Source organism: Uloborus diversus, chromosome 1 (genome assembly GCF_026930045.1).
Source record: "Uloborus diversus isolate 005 chromosome 1, Udiv.v.3.1, whole genome shotgun sequence".
NCBI lineage: Eukaryota > Metazoa > Arthropoda > Arachnida > Araneae > Uloboridae > Uloborus > Uloborus diversus.
In genome coordinates this window covers 9,184,459-9,203,138 of record NC_072731.1, presented here as the reverse complement: position 1 = coordinate 9,203,138, position 18,680 = coordinate 9,184,459, and the positions used below count along the sequence as shown (strand labels likewise).

At 33.1% G+C, this 18,680-nt stretch overlaps 1 protein-coding gene across 1 annotated transcript in view; it reads right to left on the bottom strand.

The window, feature by feature from the left end:
• The window catches only part of LOC129227930 (rap guanine nucleotide exchange factor 4-like), a 196,090-nt gene extending 178,202 nt beyond the window's left edge, over positions 1-17,888 (bottom strand). Inside the window, exon 1 of the mRNA XM_054862554.1 lies at positions 17,763-17,888. Within this exon, the coding sequence (XP_054718529.1) occupies positions 17,763-17,885 (123 nt within the window). The 5' untranslated portion in view covers positions 17,886-17,888. The remainder of the gene's footprint in view (positions 1-17,762) is intronic.
• Positions 17,889-18,680: the final 792 nt, after the last annotated feature.

Here is an 18,680-nt window from a genome sequence, read left to right as displayed (position 1 = left end):
CAAAAATATTGTAAAAAATTAAGGGGCTTGTTTCAATATCGTTTGATTTTTAGCTTACTTAGCAGAAATCTCTTCGCCTGATAATGCCATCAGTGTATTCTGTTTACACATTTTTTTTTATTTTCAATAATTTGTAGAAACAAATGCATGAGTTACAGAAATAACTAAAAACAACTCCTCTATCATAACAATTTTAAGCCTTGGAACTCTTTTGATTAAGAACAGATGTATACACTCCCTTCAGCCGCTTTACGCAAAAAAATTCACACGCAGAGATCAAATGAACACATTGGACAACTCTACACTTGATAAGAGAAAATTTTCTTCTTCCGCGTTTTTGATAAAAGGAATTTACCCTTTTTTAGTTCTCGCAAACATATTATTCAGTCTTAAAAAAAAAAAAAAAACAATATGGATGTATTAATACCAATAGTACAATTAGATAATTATAAAATATTTTGCAAAGCAAATGCAAAAATGACGTTTCACAATTATTCTGCTTAAAAAAATATAAAGACAATGAACAAGTGTCAAAGGACACATTAATCTTTAACACATGTAAACTTAACTGAAGCATCATACAATGGCATAAATTGATAGATCGAAGAATTTCAATCAGATATCTTTTAATTTTGATCTAGGATATAAAGGGTGTCCCAAAATTAACGCAAGATTTGAATTTGCCACCATTTTTTCCATAAATTGTTGGCAGCCATGGAAAAAGAACAATTTGACAGTTGAGAGTTTAGGGTTAGTAAAAATGGGGTGTTATTGTACCATACAGCTAGAGAGAGTGAAACATTTCAATTACTGCATAAGGCATTTCCTAGTCGCGTACTCTCTCATTTCGGTGATCAGAATTGGCACCCTAGATCGTGTGATTTAACATTATTAAATTTCTTCTTATGGGGTTATTTGAATTCAAAGGTCTATGTCAACAAGCCCACAACCACCCGTGCATTACCGTGTTGCGATACCGAGCGCCAATAACAGTAACTGCTTAACCAGCCTCAACTTTCATTATTTTTGAAACAATTGTTCAATAATGAAAGCGCGTTATTGTATCGTATAACGCTCCATTTTTTTAAACCCTAACCTCTCAGCTATCAATTTTTTTTTTTCAGAGATGCCAACACTATTTTGCACAAATGGCAACAAAATCAAATCTTGCGTCAATTTTGGGACACCCTTTAGAAATAAAAAAATATAATTAAGATATTTATGCTCTAAAACTGCAGAAACGAATTTCTCCGTTTATGTTAATTCCACATTTAATTAATGAATTAAACAAAAGTTTCAAAAGCTGAAACCCGAATACAGCAAAAACACTAAAAGAAACAAGGTAACTGCTATTTGATATCATCGTCTTATTGTGTAAAACAAGTCAATTGATTTTACTATTCATTTAGTTCTATTAAAATCCTCTGTCACTTTCACAAAAATAACATAATAAATCAATTCAAATGCCGTTGAAGTGCCTAGTCAACTACAGTTTTTTACTTCCTTTTACAAAAAAGGAAGTATTGTATTCACGAAAAAAATTTCACTCAAAAATCGGCCTTAATTTCCATTTTTCTTAACCCCGAATGAATGTTGAGTTTTTTTTTCGACCCGACCACACGCGCATATATACCTAGAAACCTACACACACCCGAAATATCCATTTTGACGACCCCCGAGATAATTACAACGAATTTTCTCATGACGTCCGTATGTACGTATGTATGTGTGTATGTATCTCGCATAACTCAAAAACGGTATGTCCTAGAAAGTTGAAATTTGGTACGTAGACTCCTAGTGGAACCTAGTTGTGCACCTTCAATTTTGGTTGCATTCGGATGCTTCTAAGGGGGTCTTTTGCTCCTTTTATGAGGGAAATCATTGTTAATTTCGATGTAAACTAGCTGGTGTTATAATTTGTCGGACACTTGGCAATATATCGCCACTTTAGGTCGCCAAGTTTTGTCGCCAACTTGGCGACAAATTTGGCGATTTTTTTAAATTTTAAATTTGATTTTAATTTGGCCACTGTTGGTGATATTTATAGAGTAAACAATTGAATGACATTAAAATTGCCAATGATGGGAAAATGACATTAAATTGGAGCAAAAGGAAGTCATGTGATGCACACATCAGCTCGTTTTTTCTTGAGGCACCATAAAGAAGGGTTTCAGTAAGAAATCTACTTTAAATATCAGCATTACTATCAATAGATAAATAAACAGTTGTCCACATTGCCCAACTTTTGCTTGTGTAATTGAATTGAGTTTATAGATATACAGTATACACATCTCTATTTCAACCTAAAACATTCGCTTTAACCCACAACATGTGGTTCGTGACAGCTGCTATGCTCATCTTGTGACACCGTTCAAAATGTAGTCCATTACTGCCAACCGAGATACACGCTAGGGGTGGAGTTGCTGTTGCTTGAATGTTTTATTGCAAAAACAATTACGTGTGACGCACAGAAAATAACCAGACTCGTTTCTATCTTTTTTAGAAGCTAAAAATGAGGGCTAAACCTTTGAAATGCGCTCATTCAAACTATTTTCATTGGAGATTGATTTTTTTTTATGTTTTATTGTTGAGTTTAACCAAAGTAGCACCCCGTTCTGTCTCTCTACACTAAAAAACAGTCTGAGCGTTGCAAATCATTAATTTAACCATAGTTTAAATGTACAAAGAAAAATGCTTACACGTGTTTTGGAATTAACAACCATTTTTTCCTGCTAATGTAAGATACTTAAGCTCTACAAAAAAAATCTCATTTACTTATGGTTTTTTAAGTGCATAATTCGTACAAAAATTGGAAAGACTAATTTTTAAGGTGAAAGTAACCAAATTGGAGTAGTTTCAAGGAATTTAAATTATGAAAACTTGCTTCAAATGATATTTTGCAAATATTGTAAAGAAAATAATATTAGAAATTATTTATTTTCGATGTTTTGAATTGAATCACACTTCTTTGCTAGCCTACTTTCTCAGTAAAGGTCAAAAAAAGAATTAAAAAAAAAAAAAAGCATGAAAGAAGGCTTACAACAATATCGCATAAAAAAAGTCAAAAATAAATTAAATAATTAAATAAATATCGAAAATTAAAAATTGGAAAATAGGGTGTTGAAACGGAGAAAAGGTGTCTGTCAGTCCTGCTGGTCTGTCTGTTTGTCCCCCTAATAACTTTTGTGTCAGCAGTCCGATTCGAACCAACTTCTTTTGTTCAAAAGAGCTTGGCGAGGACACCTCATTTCCATATTTCACTCTTTGATTTGAACAATTTTTCGTTCCATTTTGGACAGTTCAAAAAAACTTAACATTAGTGCCTACGGGGAAATTCAAGGCAAAGATAAATCTCAAACTTAGAGGCGAATTTGCTTCAAAGAAACTTTGTTAGAACAAGTAACTAAAATTAAAAATTATAAAAACCCCAGACAGAGTGGAAAATGTAAAATCAAGAGGGAAAATTGAAAATCCTTCAAAAACCTTGCACTATTAAAAATCACTTAGAAGAAATGTATTTGTTAACAAATAGAAACTGGCAACAGATAAAAATTTCAAATTACTGCGTTTTCTTACCTTGTCGGCCAACAATGAATTCGGTTACCAATCGCGTGAATAAAGGCTTAGCCGTATTTAAAATCTACTTTAAAAAAAGTTATAATTCGAATTCTATGTAACATGGAAGTCTCTTTATTTTGGTACTAAATTTTGAAGCTTTTGAATGTGCGTTCACTGCAAAAATTGCGAAAAACCTTTCAGAAGTTTTAAATTAATATATTCGTTAATTAATGTCATAGATACACATATACGTAGATATACAGATAACACATACACGTCTAACTCGTCTAACTTGTAACCCCCCCTCCCGCTTCCTTTGTATGTCGGGGGTTAAAAAGATCTCGATAAAGACCCCCCCCCCCCTACCATGTATAGAAACTATCTTTTTAATTTGAACAAATTTCCGTTCAATTTTTAATAGTTCAAATCCTTTAACATTAGCGCTTACGGGGAGACTAAAATTCAAGAAAGTATATTTTTGTTCGGAGTATTTCAAAGCAGTTCGACAAAAAGTGCAATTTTAGCTAACAAAAATTACAAGAACTACTGATGTTTCATACATATATATTTACAGAATACGTGTACAGGTTTCTAAAAGTTATGATTCAAAAGCTTAAACATGAAATATAAATATATAACAATAAAAATAGAAACCCAAATTCTTAACAAACTTGTGTACTAAAAGCGCGGGTAATAGACATCAAAACTAGGCATTCTAAGTAAGATGTCACTTACACTTAGGCTTGCCAGACGTCCTGGTTTGACCGGGACAGTCCTGGTATTTAAACAAATCCCGGCGTCCCGGCCGGTTTACTTCACGTCCCGGGAAAGGTAAATTTGATTACAAGTGACCAAAAAGTTCTAAAAATAGTTAATTGAATGATTAAGATAATTACTTGATCATTTGTATCATTATTTGAAAAAGTTAATTCCGGATTAGCTTGTGAGGATTTTTACAACAAGATTAAAACCAAGAAAGACTAAAAAAAGTCCTATAACATGAAAAGGCTATCGAAAATTATTGTTCAATTTTTTTATTCCTCATTAAAAGTGTTTTTTCTAACTGAAATAAATTGTAAAAATTTACATCTTGGAAGTGAAATGTTCAAATTTTATCTGCTTATGTCATTTTTTATTACCCCTTTTTTAGGTTCATAATTAGTAACCTTTTACTCATAGCATTGAAATAAACTGCCCAATAAAACACTCCCAAAATCAACCAGGATTGTGAAACCCTTTGAATAGAGACGAGGGGGGGGGGCGGCATTCCGGTGTACCGGTTGAACATTTCAGAAAACTGGCAAATCTACACACTCAATGCTTTTTGTGTAAATGTCAAAGCCATTCGACTAATCCTCCAATTTAACTTACGAGTATAGAAGTTATATAGGGTGTATATAGAGGTTATATAGAGGTGTATAGAGGCTATTTATGACGTTGATAAAGTAACAATTTCCCCATTCATTAAAATATCACGGAAATTACAAAAAAAATCTAACACTAATGTAATATGCACTAAACAAAAGTTGGAAGTTAAGATTCTACTTTCCCTCCTACTATCTTTCTTTTAGTAAATTGCCAATAGAACACACAAAGAATTCCGAATCTCTAAATTCTTGGAAACCTAGTCATTATATTCGGTAAGATGTCATGGCTTTGAATTTATGAAGACAAGCCGTTGATTTTCAAGCGTATGTATGTTTCGAATGTCTCATTTTTACATTCAAAAAGAGTTATGCTTCTCTTCTAGAAAATAAAGTATGTAGCTTTACAGAGAGGCTGCTATTGTTTATGATTCTTCTTCAAAAGAGTTGTAAAAATGTATTCAGGATTTGAAAACCAAAATTCCGAGTTTTAAGAACACACATGTGCTCCTTAATTCTGATTATTTGTTTTAAATCATTTCATTCATTTTTTTTTTTTCAGTTTACTCCTTATATGAAAAAATTCTAGTTTTAAAAGTAATTCTTAGAAAAACTTCTCAAAGTTGCAGGAGAAGATCAATGAAATGTACCATTGTAACACTTGAATATTAGCATGAGCGTCAAAAATTCAAACATTTGGTAGGAAAACTCAAGCCTGTTTTTGTAAGGTATTTTATCGTGCGTTTTTTTTTTTTATTTTTTTTTATTTTTATTTGTGTGTGTGCGGATTTTTGAAGAAATTATTTGTAAAACGAAAGGGAGGAAGTATTTTCAAGAGAAAAGGGGGGCTCCCCGATGACAGGTGGTTGTTACCTCCCACAAATTTCCTGATTCGGCAATTTTGTCTGACGATTCAGAAAAATTCATTCGGCAGAATTTATAGAGCTCTATTCGGCAAAATTATCATCATTCGGCGAAATTCGAGTTCTATTCGACAGAATTTAGAGCTCCATTCGGCAAAATTTGGAGTTCCATTTGGCAAAATTATCACTGTGAGAAATTTGGAACTCCATTCGGAAAATTTTGGAGTTACATTCGGAAAAGTTATCATCATTCGCCTAATTTTTGAATTCCATTTGGCAAATTTATCATTCGGAAAAACTTCAGAGTTCCCTTCGGCAAAATGATTATTATTCGCCAAAATCTGGAGTTTCATTTGGCAAATTGAAACATTTCACCCTCCCAAAAATGTAAATCCGAGGCGTTCCTGACTGACCAAAGTGATTTCGCACCTGTTTACTTCAAGAAAGTTCACTTGCTGGCAGACTACGAAGGATAATGGTTATACGTTTTCAAAGTTTTGCATGTGTAAAATAAGAGCATATTCGAATAAATTTTTAAAAACGTTCCCATGTGTATTTTATAAACCACTGTATGAAAGGTTTGGTGAATATTCCCAGTAGCTGCTGTTTTTTAAATTCGTATTTAGGTGTAATTTTTGTGTTACTTTCTACGTGAGACTTTTTTTACGCGGAATATTTCAAAGCAGTAAAAAAAATAAAAATAAACTGTGTTGCGAAAACTATTTTTATAGCGACTCTTGAAGTTTTAAACGATTTTTTTATACGGTCTATACAGGGTGTTCCGGTTTAATCAGCAAAAATCTCTATTTTCGCAACAGTCAGTCTTAGATGCATAACTTTCAACTGCAAAAATGTTCAAAATCAGATGCAAGGTAAGACATTGTAAGTTTGAAGCGAAAATGAAAATGAGTAAAAAAATAAAAAAATTTAATTTTTATATGGTCCCGAGGTTCCCTAACTTATATTTAGGGCAATAATCTCCATTGAAAATTATTCCAATATAGAAAGTTTGACATTAGTACGACCAATATTCACCGAGATATGAAACGAGCATTTTGTGAGTTTACCACTTTACACTCGCCGTCAATAATATGTTTTGGGAGAAAATACATCGGTTTGCAAGGGTTTAAAATTATATTTAAAAGGGCAAATTGGGATTGCTTTCAGCAGATCTCAGAAGTTTCCTTCAATAGAAGAACCACCATGGACAATCTGGAACAGGAGTGGCACAATTTTAAGCATGTCATTATTCATGCTTCAAAGCAATCCATCCCTAGGGGCAACTTTAAACATCTAAAATCCTACTTCCAACATAAGGATCCTGAGCTAAGAACACTTATTCTTAAGAGGAATGCTTTACATAAGAATTTCACCCTGACAGGGGAAATGGAGGTAAAGATTGAGCTCAGTAGGCTCAATGCTAGCTTTAAGCAGCTATATATTAAACTCAAGAGGGAAGCTTGGACTAACATGTGCAGTGGCATCGATGCCAAAACCCCAAACACAAAACTTTGGAAACTTGCTCAATCACTCAGCTATAATCAGCCACAAAATATGCCGTGCAACATTGTGCTGACTTCAGAGGGCAAGGCTGCTCCTGATGATAAAACTGCTGCTAACATTTTGGGAGAGTTCTATAAAAGAGTGGGCAATTTGGAGTTTAACCAAAATGATTTTGGTATCAAGGCCAGTTCAAAAAGAATGATCCATAATTGCCGGACCTCTAGCACTGGTGACCCTATTTTTATCAACGAGTTTTCCTTGAAAGAACTTAATTTAGCCCTGGGGGCAATGGATCTTCGTAAATCTCCAGGCCCTGATGGCATTCATGGATTCATGATCGGCAATCTGGGACCTCACGGCATGCAGAAACTCCTAGATATCTTTAATTTTTCATGGAAAATTGGTCGTCTTCCACGAGAATGGAAGAGAGCTATTGTTATCCCCATTCTAAAACCAGGAAAAGACACTGGTATCTCTGGGAGCTACAGACCTATCGCGCTAACTTCCTTTGTCTGTAAGCTTATGGAGAGGCTCATTCTTGCCAGACTAAACATTCACTTATACAACAATAACCTGATTCCGAGAGAGCAGTATGGGTACAGAAAAGGCCATGGAGTAATAGATCAGATTTTGTATGTCACCCAGAGAATACGGGACGCGCAGAACAAGAAACCTACTAACCACACTGTTGCCGCACTGTTGGATATGTCTAGTGCATTTGACAGGGTTTGGCGCCAGCTCTTGATCACCAAACTCCACAATCTTTTTAATATTAGAGGAAAAGCCCTACCCTGGATCTCTGATTTCCTCTGGAACAGATCCATTAGAGTTAAATACAACAATCACCTGTCCGAACCTTTGGGCCTCGGGCAGGGTGTACCTCAGGGATCAGTGTTGAGTCCCGTCCTGTTTTCTCTGTACATTACTGGCATTGAAAAAGAATTAGCTAAACACTGTGAAATCGGAATTTTTGCTGATGATATCATTGTCTGGAGCTCCGGCTCGGATGTCGGAGAGAGTGAGCTCAGACTCAACCGTGCCATGGAAAAAGCCCATGCCTTTGCTGAAAGGCACAAATTAATCTTTAATGCTACAAAATCTTTGACAACTTTTTTCACTACTAATAGACATCTATATGGGTACCAACCTAAGATCTCCATAAACGGAACCCAGTTGAGTTACGTTAAAAATGCTAAGTATCTTGGATACACATTAGATCAAGAGATTACAAGTAATAAACATATTGAAGGCCAAGCAATTAAGGCAAGGAAGAGGCTCAATATTCTCAAATTTATTTCTGGACGAAACTGGGGTGCGGAGGCCAGTACCCTCCGTACTACCTATATTTCTATCATTAGACCAGTACTGGAGTTCGGCTTCCCAGTTTACTCCTGTGCTTCAGAGACCAATCTCAATAAACTTGAAAGATTACAGCTTAGCGCAGCTAGAATTATTGCCGGACTTATACATAGTTGTCGAAATGATATAGTGCTCTTTGAGAGCAACTTGCCTGCCCTTGCAAAAAGAAGACAGTGTGGCCTTACAAGGTATTTCAGCAAATTATATAGTTATAGAGAACAACACCGGACTTCAGCCTACCTTCTTGCATGGAATGATAATACTCGTTTGAAGAAACATAGCCCCTTCTCCTATGCAAGGTCATTGAACTTACCTCCCTCCGATGTGGAAACACATTTCCTGGGTTACGCAGGAGCTGGTTTGGAGCTTGAGGGAATTTATTTCCATGACGAGCTCCTGACTAGTGTGATCAAGAGTTCAGATCCACCGGACCTAGTTAAACAAATGGCCCTGGAAACTATACATAATATACCACATTTCTCCTTGAAAATCTATACAGATGGAAGCAGGGGAGAAGATGGCGTTTCGGGCAGTGGAGTATTCATTCCTACTCCCTCTGGGGCCTTGGAATTTAAAATCAGAAACCCGAATTTCTGTTCAGTATTTAGATCAGAACTGATTGCTATCAGGAAGGGCCTGCAGTGTGCTGTTCAGCGGGAGGAGTGTTTCCAGGAAATCTGGATTTTGACTGACAGTCGTGCCTCAATTCAGCACCTCGCTAATTGGAGTAATGTGGGCGACAAGACCAGCCTGGACATTCTGAGTCTACTACATACTCTTTCATCAGGACATACAATTCACTTTCAATGGATCCCTTCCCACGTTGGAGTTGAGGGTAACGAAAGGGCTGACTTTTTGGCTAGATCTGCTGCTGCGGAGGGTGTGAGCCCTTGTGGAGATCTTACTTTCAGTGAGATCTCCACAATTTCAAAAATGGAGCTCAATCGCCAATTTAAAACACCTCCCAGACACGCCTGGTATTTTGAAAAATGTCCTGGTGAGTCCTTGAGACTCAAGGGTAGACTCCTCCAGACAACATATTCGAGATTCCTGAGTGGCCACACAAAAGCTCTTAGATTCTCTGGGAATATCAAGACTTTTCCGGAGTGTCACTGGTGCTCTGCTGGAGAGGTTTCACCTGAGCACATTCTATCTTGTTTGGGTTTTACGAAGGATGAGGTCCTTAGTGACCCATTGCTGTTCTTGGATTTTTTGCAGATATTTGGATTCATGGGGGTTGTTTAGCATTGCTAAACATGCCCGAGATAAGTCAAAAAAAAAAAAAAAATTATATGTGTGCATTGATTTTGGTTTTCAAAGTGTTTAAGGTTTTGTAGTTTGTTTTCGCGTATCATGGCGTAATACTTGCATTTATTTTTGAATAGCAATGAAAAATATAAATATAAATTGATTTTTTACTTCGACAACCTGTCATTCTTCAGAAAGGGCAATAAGTTCCAATCCCATCTTCTGTATGGTCCCTTAAAACTTTGAACTAGAGCATGTCCTTGAGTTTTGGTCACACAAATGTCAAGTGTTTTGTGTCACTAATAGTTTTCAATGGAGATTATTTCTCTAAATATGAATTAGGGGATCTAGGGCCCGTGTAAAAAGTTCAATTTTGTATTTTTTTCGATTTTTTTTTTTCGGTTGAATTTTGTAACATATAAACTCTGCATCTGGTTTGAACGTTTTTTCAATTGGAAGTATGCATCTAGGATTAATGGTTGCGAAAACAGAGATCTTGCAACATAAACCGGAACACCCTATATATACAGCACAAAAACAGGTCTGATTTTTTATAACATTTTTGCGTTTATATACATTTGACATTAACCACATTTTCATTTCTTCAAATATTTGGCCACATGAAAAATATTTCTAAATTTTGACTGAACAAAAATCCACTTAACTGTGTTCTAATTATTCGGATATTTTTCAGGTGCACTTTTGAGGCAAGATTCTCTCCAAAATGACTTAAAGTTATAAAGAAAGTATCAGCAAACTGTGCCTCTACATCGCCCGAATCATAGCGTTAAACTCGCAAAACAAGTACCAAACATAAACAAAACGTGACATAATAAACTCGAATTTAGCATTCGGTACACTTTCATTTATGTAAATAATTGCTCATAATTTTACCAATTAATTACATTTAAACAGTTCTAAAATAGACTTCCAAGCAGAATTCTCTGAAAAATGTTAGTCTGTGCATCTATTGTACAGTGATTATGATACATTTGACACAATCTTAAGAGTTGAATACTTTATTATTGCAAAACAATCAAATACTATGCGTAAAAAGAAAGAATAATATTCCGAATACACACACACACACACACACACACACACACACATATATATATATATATATATATATATATATATATATATATATATATATATATATACATACATAAAGTAATATTGCATAGTTTGTGTGGTATATGTATAGAATTTGGATTGGTTTGCAATGTTAAAAACTAACTCTAACGAATGTATCAAATTGTTTATAATCACTTAGTACAAATACAATTGATGCAGACATTAAAATTTGCTGAGAATTCTGCAAAAGAAGTGAATTTTAGAAGTCCTCAAATATAAGGACAATAATCATAACTATTTTGTAATGGTAAAATAAATGAACAATTGCTATTAAAATGAAAATGTATGCATACAGAAGTGTTCCGTTGTAACCTGCAATACCTTGATTTTCGCAACCATTAGTCCTAGATATATACTTCCAATAGCAAAAATGTTCAAAATCAGGTGCAGAGTTAAGATATTGAAAGTATGAAGCAAAAATAAAAATCAGTCAAAATATACAAAATTGAACTTTTTATACGGTACCTAGGTCCCCTAACTGTAATATTTAGAGAAATGTTCTCCATTGAAAGGTATTACTGACACAAAAACTTAACATTTGTGCGACCGTAACTCAAGGAGATATTCCAATTCAAAGTTTTAAGTGACCATACAGAAGATCAGATTGGAACTTTTCGCCCTTTCAGAAGAATTATAGGTTGTCGAAGTAAGAAAAACAAGGCATTTATATTTTTCTTTGCTATTCAAAAATAAATGCAAATAATATGCTGTGATACGCAAAAACACACTACAAAACCTCGAGCAGTTTAAAAAACCACACTCTATGCACACTTAAAATTTTAACACTCGTTAACCGCTATATTCCCCCCCCCCCCCCCAAAAAAAAAAGGTTTTATTGACGGCGAGTAAAAAGTGATGTAAGTCACAAAACGCTGAATTTTGGTTGTACTAATTTCAAACGTTTAGTGTTGAAATTAATTTTTAATGGAAATTATTTCCCTAAATATAAGTTAGAGGACCTGGCACCCGTATAAAAAGTTAAATTTTGTATTTTTTGACTTATTTTTTCTTTTACTTGAAACTTTCAATATCTTAACTCTGCATCTGATTTTGAACGTTTTTGCAATTGGAAGTATTCATCTAGAACTAACGGTTTGAAAATAAAGGTTTTGCAGGTTAAAACGGAACACCATTTATATATATTTACATTCAAATCTTTAACTACAATTATTTTACAAATGTTATCTATTTTAACAATTTAAAAATTGCTTTTGTGACAAATACTTCTGACGCTATAAATTTATCCTCATGCACAAATTAAATGAGATTTACATATACATCGCGGAAGTAAAGGCTTATGAATCTGATAAACAATTCCATGTATCCTCATTTAGAACACATCAGATTCACATCCCGTTTGGATCGATTCATATCAAATTTCAGTTCCTTTTCTTCAAAAGAATTCGATTCCAAATATAAATGCTAATGTATTCGTCAGCGGCACATCGGTTTTCATTCTTTGTTTTATAATTACATCTCGTAATACGAGGAAATTTTGCTTCATATTCTCACTCAAATTTCGAGTCATGTATAAATTTCATTTAATTTGTAATTAGTAGATTTAGTTACTAGTTAACATATGTATTCTTTTATCTTGTGTAGTTGTGTTGAAATTTGAAATTACATCGCTTGTATTTGCACTTATTTCTTATTACTGGACTCCCGAAAACCATTTTGAGCTTCTCTTGTTCTAGCACGATGTAGAAAAAGTTTTTAATAATGAGTTTCCAATCTAATTTACATAATTTCAGTCTACAACGATTGTGTCGCATGCAATGGGGTCTTTAGTTTTTGTAATGAAACAATGTGGCTGATATTTATCTTTATTAACAAATTTACAAAAGATCTCCATGGTGCTGCATAATTTTATTGCACATCGAACTTACACTCTATTTAATTAAAAATTTATCCCAACTAAAAAACATGAAGTTCCGTTTAGAACTTAAGGAGCCTTTTTAGTTAGGCAATATCAATTTTCTAGCTTCAAATCAGTATTATACTATTTATCAGAAAAGGTTGACTATTATTTCAAATAGACCTTATTAGAAGTTTAAATTGGTTTAGTGGAAAGAAAAAATACTTGAAGATCTAGAACCTATGTCTTAATAAATTAGTTTCAGAATTTTTCCTATTGTTCAAGCGAAAAATTTTACGAAAGACTATATATATATATATATATATATATATATATATATATATATATATATATATATATATATATATATATATATATATATATATATATATATATATATATATATATATATAAATTAGTGTCAGAATTTTTCGTAATTTGTAACTTAATCATGTAATAACAGATTACTACAGCTCAATAGTTCACAGTTAAAGTTTCGGAGTTAATTTACGATTAAAAAATGAGAAGGCCAACGATATACTTTTACTTTCATCTGCATAACAGTACAAATGGAAATCGAAGATATTGTTATTTTAAGGAATGAAATTAGTAAAAAAATTTACCTTTAATGGACAAATAATAATACAAAACGCCGTTGATGAAATACGACAAATTTTAACTTTCGTGTAGCTATGTAAAATATTAAAATATCATTCAGACCACAAACTCCTTTTTGACTACTGAAAATTCAACTGTTTAATTTGTTTACAACATTCTAAAAACTTTCTGTATGTTTTTAATTCACTACAGCAGTTCGTCACATGTTTTAGCAAGATTTGTCTGAAGCACAGACGAAATTCTTTCTGAAGACACACATCACGTGCACTAGTCATCACAAGGATATCTAGAGCAGTGATTCTTATCGAGTGGACCGGCGTAGCGGCTGTGGTCCGCATAAAAATTTTACAGGTCCGTAGAGATTTTTACTCGCACACTCTAAAAACGTTTCCTTAATCAAAGGCAAAAAAAAAAAAAAAAAAAAAAAAGAATATAATAATAATAATATCCTATACGTCACCATTTATGCGAGTTATGTGATTAATTTTTGCTGTTTTCTATGATTTTCAGCAATGTTTGTTACTTATTTAGAATTTTTTACAATAACTACTTATCTTATTCTTAGCATTTAACTATTTTTATTACTTCTTTAATACCAAGTAAAATTTAAGTTATATATTTATTAATTCTATTATTTAATATTATCATTTTGTAAAAAACGGGAAATCCTTGGCTGGTTCCAAACTTTTTTTACAAGTGTGACGGTCCCAGAGTCGAAAGTTTTTTTTAATTTCTTTTGTTTAAAAACTTTTTTTTTTAAAAAGAAGAAAACAAAGAAAGAGAAAAAAGAGATTGATATGGGGGGGGGGGGGGGAACTCAAATGTTCAGTTTTTTCGCTTGAAATAAAAGAAAGAAAGAACGGAAAACAAGAGAGAAAAAAAAACATCACCGGGGTTCGCGAATTTTTTTTCAAAAGCTCTCGGCTGTCCGCGGTTCAAATAAGGTTGAGGAACGCTGATGCACGCTAGAGAACGCGTAATGTGGGGGAGGCCTAGGACGATAAAGAAGCAAGGCTTATATAACGAAAGCCGTCTGCAGGTTGCATCCATATTCTACATACACACGCATACACACACATACACATTCATACACACAACTACCTACACACTTATGCCAGCACACAGACACAAACACACATGCCTACACACACATACACATGCCCCCTGCACACAAACACACATACCCCCACACACACGCCTACATACACACACTCGTGATTGCGAAAAACATAATTTTAAGGGGGTCCGGGACACATTTTGAAAATTTTTTTATTATGTACTTTAGAGTTTTGAAATTTTTTGAACTGATTCATCATTTATTTAATAAGCAAAATCATAACATAAATATGAAAAAAAATTATTTTTTTATTTAAATTTAATTAGTTTTTTTTTCAAAAAAATGGGGTTGCTTTAAATTGCTATAACTCAAAATATTGATGGTCAATTTTCATTTTTTTTTCAAAAAAGTATGCACAAATATCTAAGCTTTAATTTTTATTCGGCGATTTTAAAAATATTGATTCAATAAAAAATAAAAAATATTTGAAGAAAAATTTCGAAAAATTCGAAGATACTTTTTTTAAAAAAAATCATAAGTTTTGCAGTAAACGCTTTTTTTAAATTCGCCGAATAAAAATTAAAGTAAATTGCTTGAAAAAGATATGCTCCAAGTTTCATTACTTTATCTCTATCGGTTCCTGACTTATAAGAGTTTGAATGCAAGAAATCGGGAAAAATTGCATCATGGAGAAAAACGCGTTTAAAGTTTTAAAGTTATGCACACATTCGTTAGATGCATGCAACAAAAATAACTATAACTTTCGTTCTATTTAAGGTAGAAACAAGATTCAAACGTCCTCTTAAGCAGAAAAAAACGGAGCAGTTTTTCAAATTATAAAAAAAAATGCAAAATTTGAGGATTTTTGTGTCCCGGACCCCCTTAATTCAAGATGTCAAAACTCAAATTAATTATTTTTATTTTATTTTAAGTAGTTTTTTACTTTTACTTTCCTGGAAAGCAGGTTAGTTCAGATATCTGTTAGTAGCAATTCTGCCGAAAAGGACATATCAATCTTATCATCATTGGAGACTTTCAGAAAAGAGAATCTATTTCTATTTTTCTGGGTAGAATCAATTGTTTAGTGCTAAAACTCCCTTTCATGTAGGATGACAAAGAAAAAAAAAAGAAACTGACGAAAACGCGTGTGAACCTTTATGTTTTTATGGTCGCTCATCTTTCTTTTCCAAAGCCTGTTATCAAGGACAAATAAAATAATACGCTTGACGTCCCCCTCCACGGAAGAAATCAACGGCAGTGAAAGGTTGCGCAAACAGCAAATTAAGATAAGTCAAAGATACTAATGTGGTGAACGATGCACGCGAATTAGCACGCGTCTTAACGGAAGCAGTTTCCACTGTGGCAACTGAATGCGTTAATCGACATGTGGATAGCACTCACTTCTTACGCATTGCGAAGCGGCAAATTAATGCAATGATATATCAACGAAAGGCTTAAAGATTTGCAGATTGATACACATTTTTGTGAGCAATACAATGGCGATGTCTTGTAAAAACACAAAACTAGTTCAAACTAAGAACATAGATCCAAAATACGAGTCTTGAGTTTGTGACCCCTCCCCCCAAGTGGTACTTTTAAACAGTATCATGCTTTTTAGCTTACTTCCCCAATAGAAGTCAGAGAAAGAAGAAAAAAGCGTGAAAGAAGGCTTAATGCATTTTAAAAATATTGCGCAAAACAAAAATAAAATAAATAAATAAAAAATAAAATTAAATAATTAAATATATATCGAAAAAATATAAATTGGAAAGTAGGGTATTGAGATGGAAGAAAATGTTTGTCGGTCAGTCTGTCTGTCTGTCACCCCTTCCCCCAATAACTTTTGATCGAATAGGCCGATTTAAACATTTTTTTTTTTTCGAAAGATCTCGGCAAGAAAACCTTATTCCCATATTTCCTTTTTTAAATTGAAGATTTTTTTCAAACAATTTTGATCTTTTGATCAGTTAAATAAAACTTCAAATTAGCGCCTACGGAGAAATTCAAGGCAAATATAAATACCGTACTAAAAGCGAATTCGCTTCAAACAAATTTTGTAAAAAAAGTTTTCGAAGAATATGTACAGAAAATATCTTTTTGATTTGAACAATTTTCCGTTCAATTTTGAACTGTTCATATCCCTTAACATGAGAGCCAATGGCAAAACTAAAAGTCAATAGAGATTCCGCACTTTAAGGTGGATTTTTTTTTTTCAAACATTTTTTTTTTTTTGGAAATAGCTCATTTCCCGTCTCCGGCTCTTAGAATTTTAGGGCAGTTGACTTCGAATCCGACTCTCCTACTCTAACACCGTAGCTTTGGCAAAAATTTAAACACTGAGATAAAATAAACTCTCGGAAATTTAAAGTTTTCGAATCCGACATCCGACATCCCGAAATAAGTCTGACTTTGACTCCGTAAACATTGGCAGAGTCGCGGACTTTAAGGGAAAACTTCGACTCGGAGTCTATATTAAAAACCTTCGACTCCTGAATCTGATTCTTTTACCCCAAAATAAGATTGACACCGACTCCGCAGCTATGCTTTTTACTTTGAAATAATTATTATTGTTGATATGTATCTTGTTTCACGCTGAAGTTTTAATTTATGTAGTCAGTGTTTGGCGGAGAAATTCGGAGTCATTCATGCTACTACATAAAGCTATGAGTAGACTTTTTTTTTTTTTTTTTTGTAGTGAAAATTATTTCTTAAAGTTGACATTTTTTTTATTTTTCTAATTACTTTGAAATTACATTTATTCATTTTTCAATTTTTTTTTTTTGCCACTCTCTATCTCTCAATCCTTATATGTCAGTGTTGTCAATCCCAAAACAAAAATTATTTCGCAGATTATAATAAGAAGAATGTAAATAGTCAACCACAAAAAAATCAGCTAATTAAATCAATTATTAAATGATTAGCAGCTGTTCAAAGTGGTTGTCCGGTATACCGGACACCAGGTCTGAAGGGGTTAAAATGCAATTGGTTTTTCTTATGAGGAATTGAACATTCAGTTAGCCAATAAAAGGGAAGTAATGTCTACATTTTATTTGCAGTAAAGCAATTTTTCAACTATGTGCGTTAAACAAGCAAAATCTCCGGTTTAAACTCGGAAAATATAGAATAAGCTGACAGTTGATTTTTTTAAACAGAAAACCACCATTAGCTAAAAAAATTTAAAAAAAGATAGGAAAACATACCTTTGGTTCGTTGACGTAATAAATCGCTCTCTTTGGCCAAAACCAACACGCTTTGTTTGTACACATAGACGAGACACTTTTTGACTTTTTCCGCAATTGCACTATTTTTGCCGATAAAGCCATGAGACAAATAAAGTAAAAAAATTATTTTTTTATTTAAATTTAATTAGTTTTTTTTTCAAAAAAATGGGGTTGCTTTAAATTGCTATAACTCAAAATATTGATGGTCAATTTTCATTTTTTTTTCAAAAAAGTATGCACAAATATCTAAGCTTTAATTTTTATTCGGCGATTTTAAAAATATTGATTCAATAAAAAATAAAAAATATTTGAAGAAAAATTTCGAAAAATTCGAAGATACTTTTTTTAAAAAAAATCATAAGTTTTGCAGTAAACGCTTTTTTTAAATTCGCCGAATAAAAATTAAAGTAAATTGCTTGAAAAAGATATGCTCCAAGTTTCATTACTTTATCTCTATCGGTTCCTGACTTATAAGAGTTTGAATGCAAGAAATCGGGAAAAATTGCATCATGGAGAAAAACGCGTTTAAAGTTTTAAAGTTATGCACACATTCGTTAGATGCATGCAACAAAAATAACTATAACTTTCGTTCTATTTAAGGTAGAAACAAGATTCAAACGTCCTCTTAAGCAGAAAAAAACGGAGCAGTTTTTCAAATTATAAAAAAAAAATGCAAAATTTGAGGATTTTTGTGTCCCGGACCCCCTTAATTCAAGATGTCAAAACTCAAATTAATTATTTTTATTTTATTTTAAGTAGTTTTTTACTTTTACTTTCCTGGAAAGCAGGTTAGTTCAGATATCTGTTAGTAGCAATTCTGCCGAAAAGGACATATCAATCTTATCATCATTGGAGACTTTCAGAAAAGAGAATCTATTTCTATTTTTCTGGGTAGAA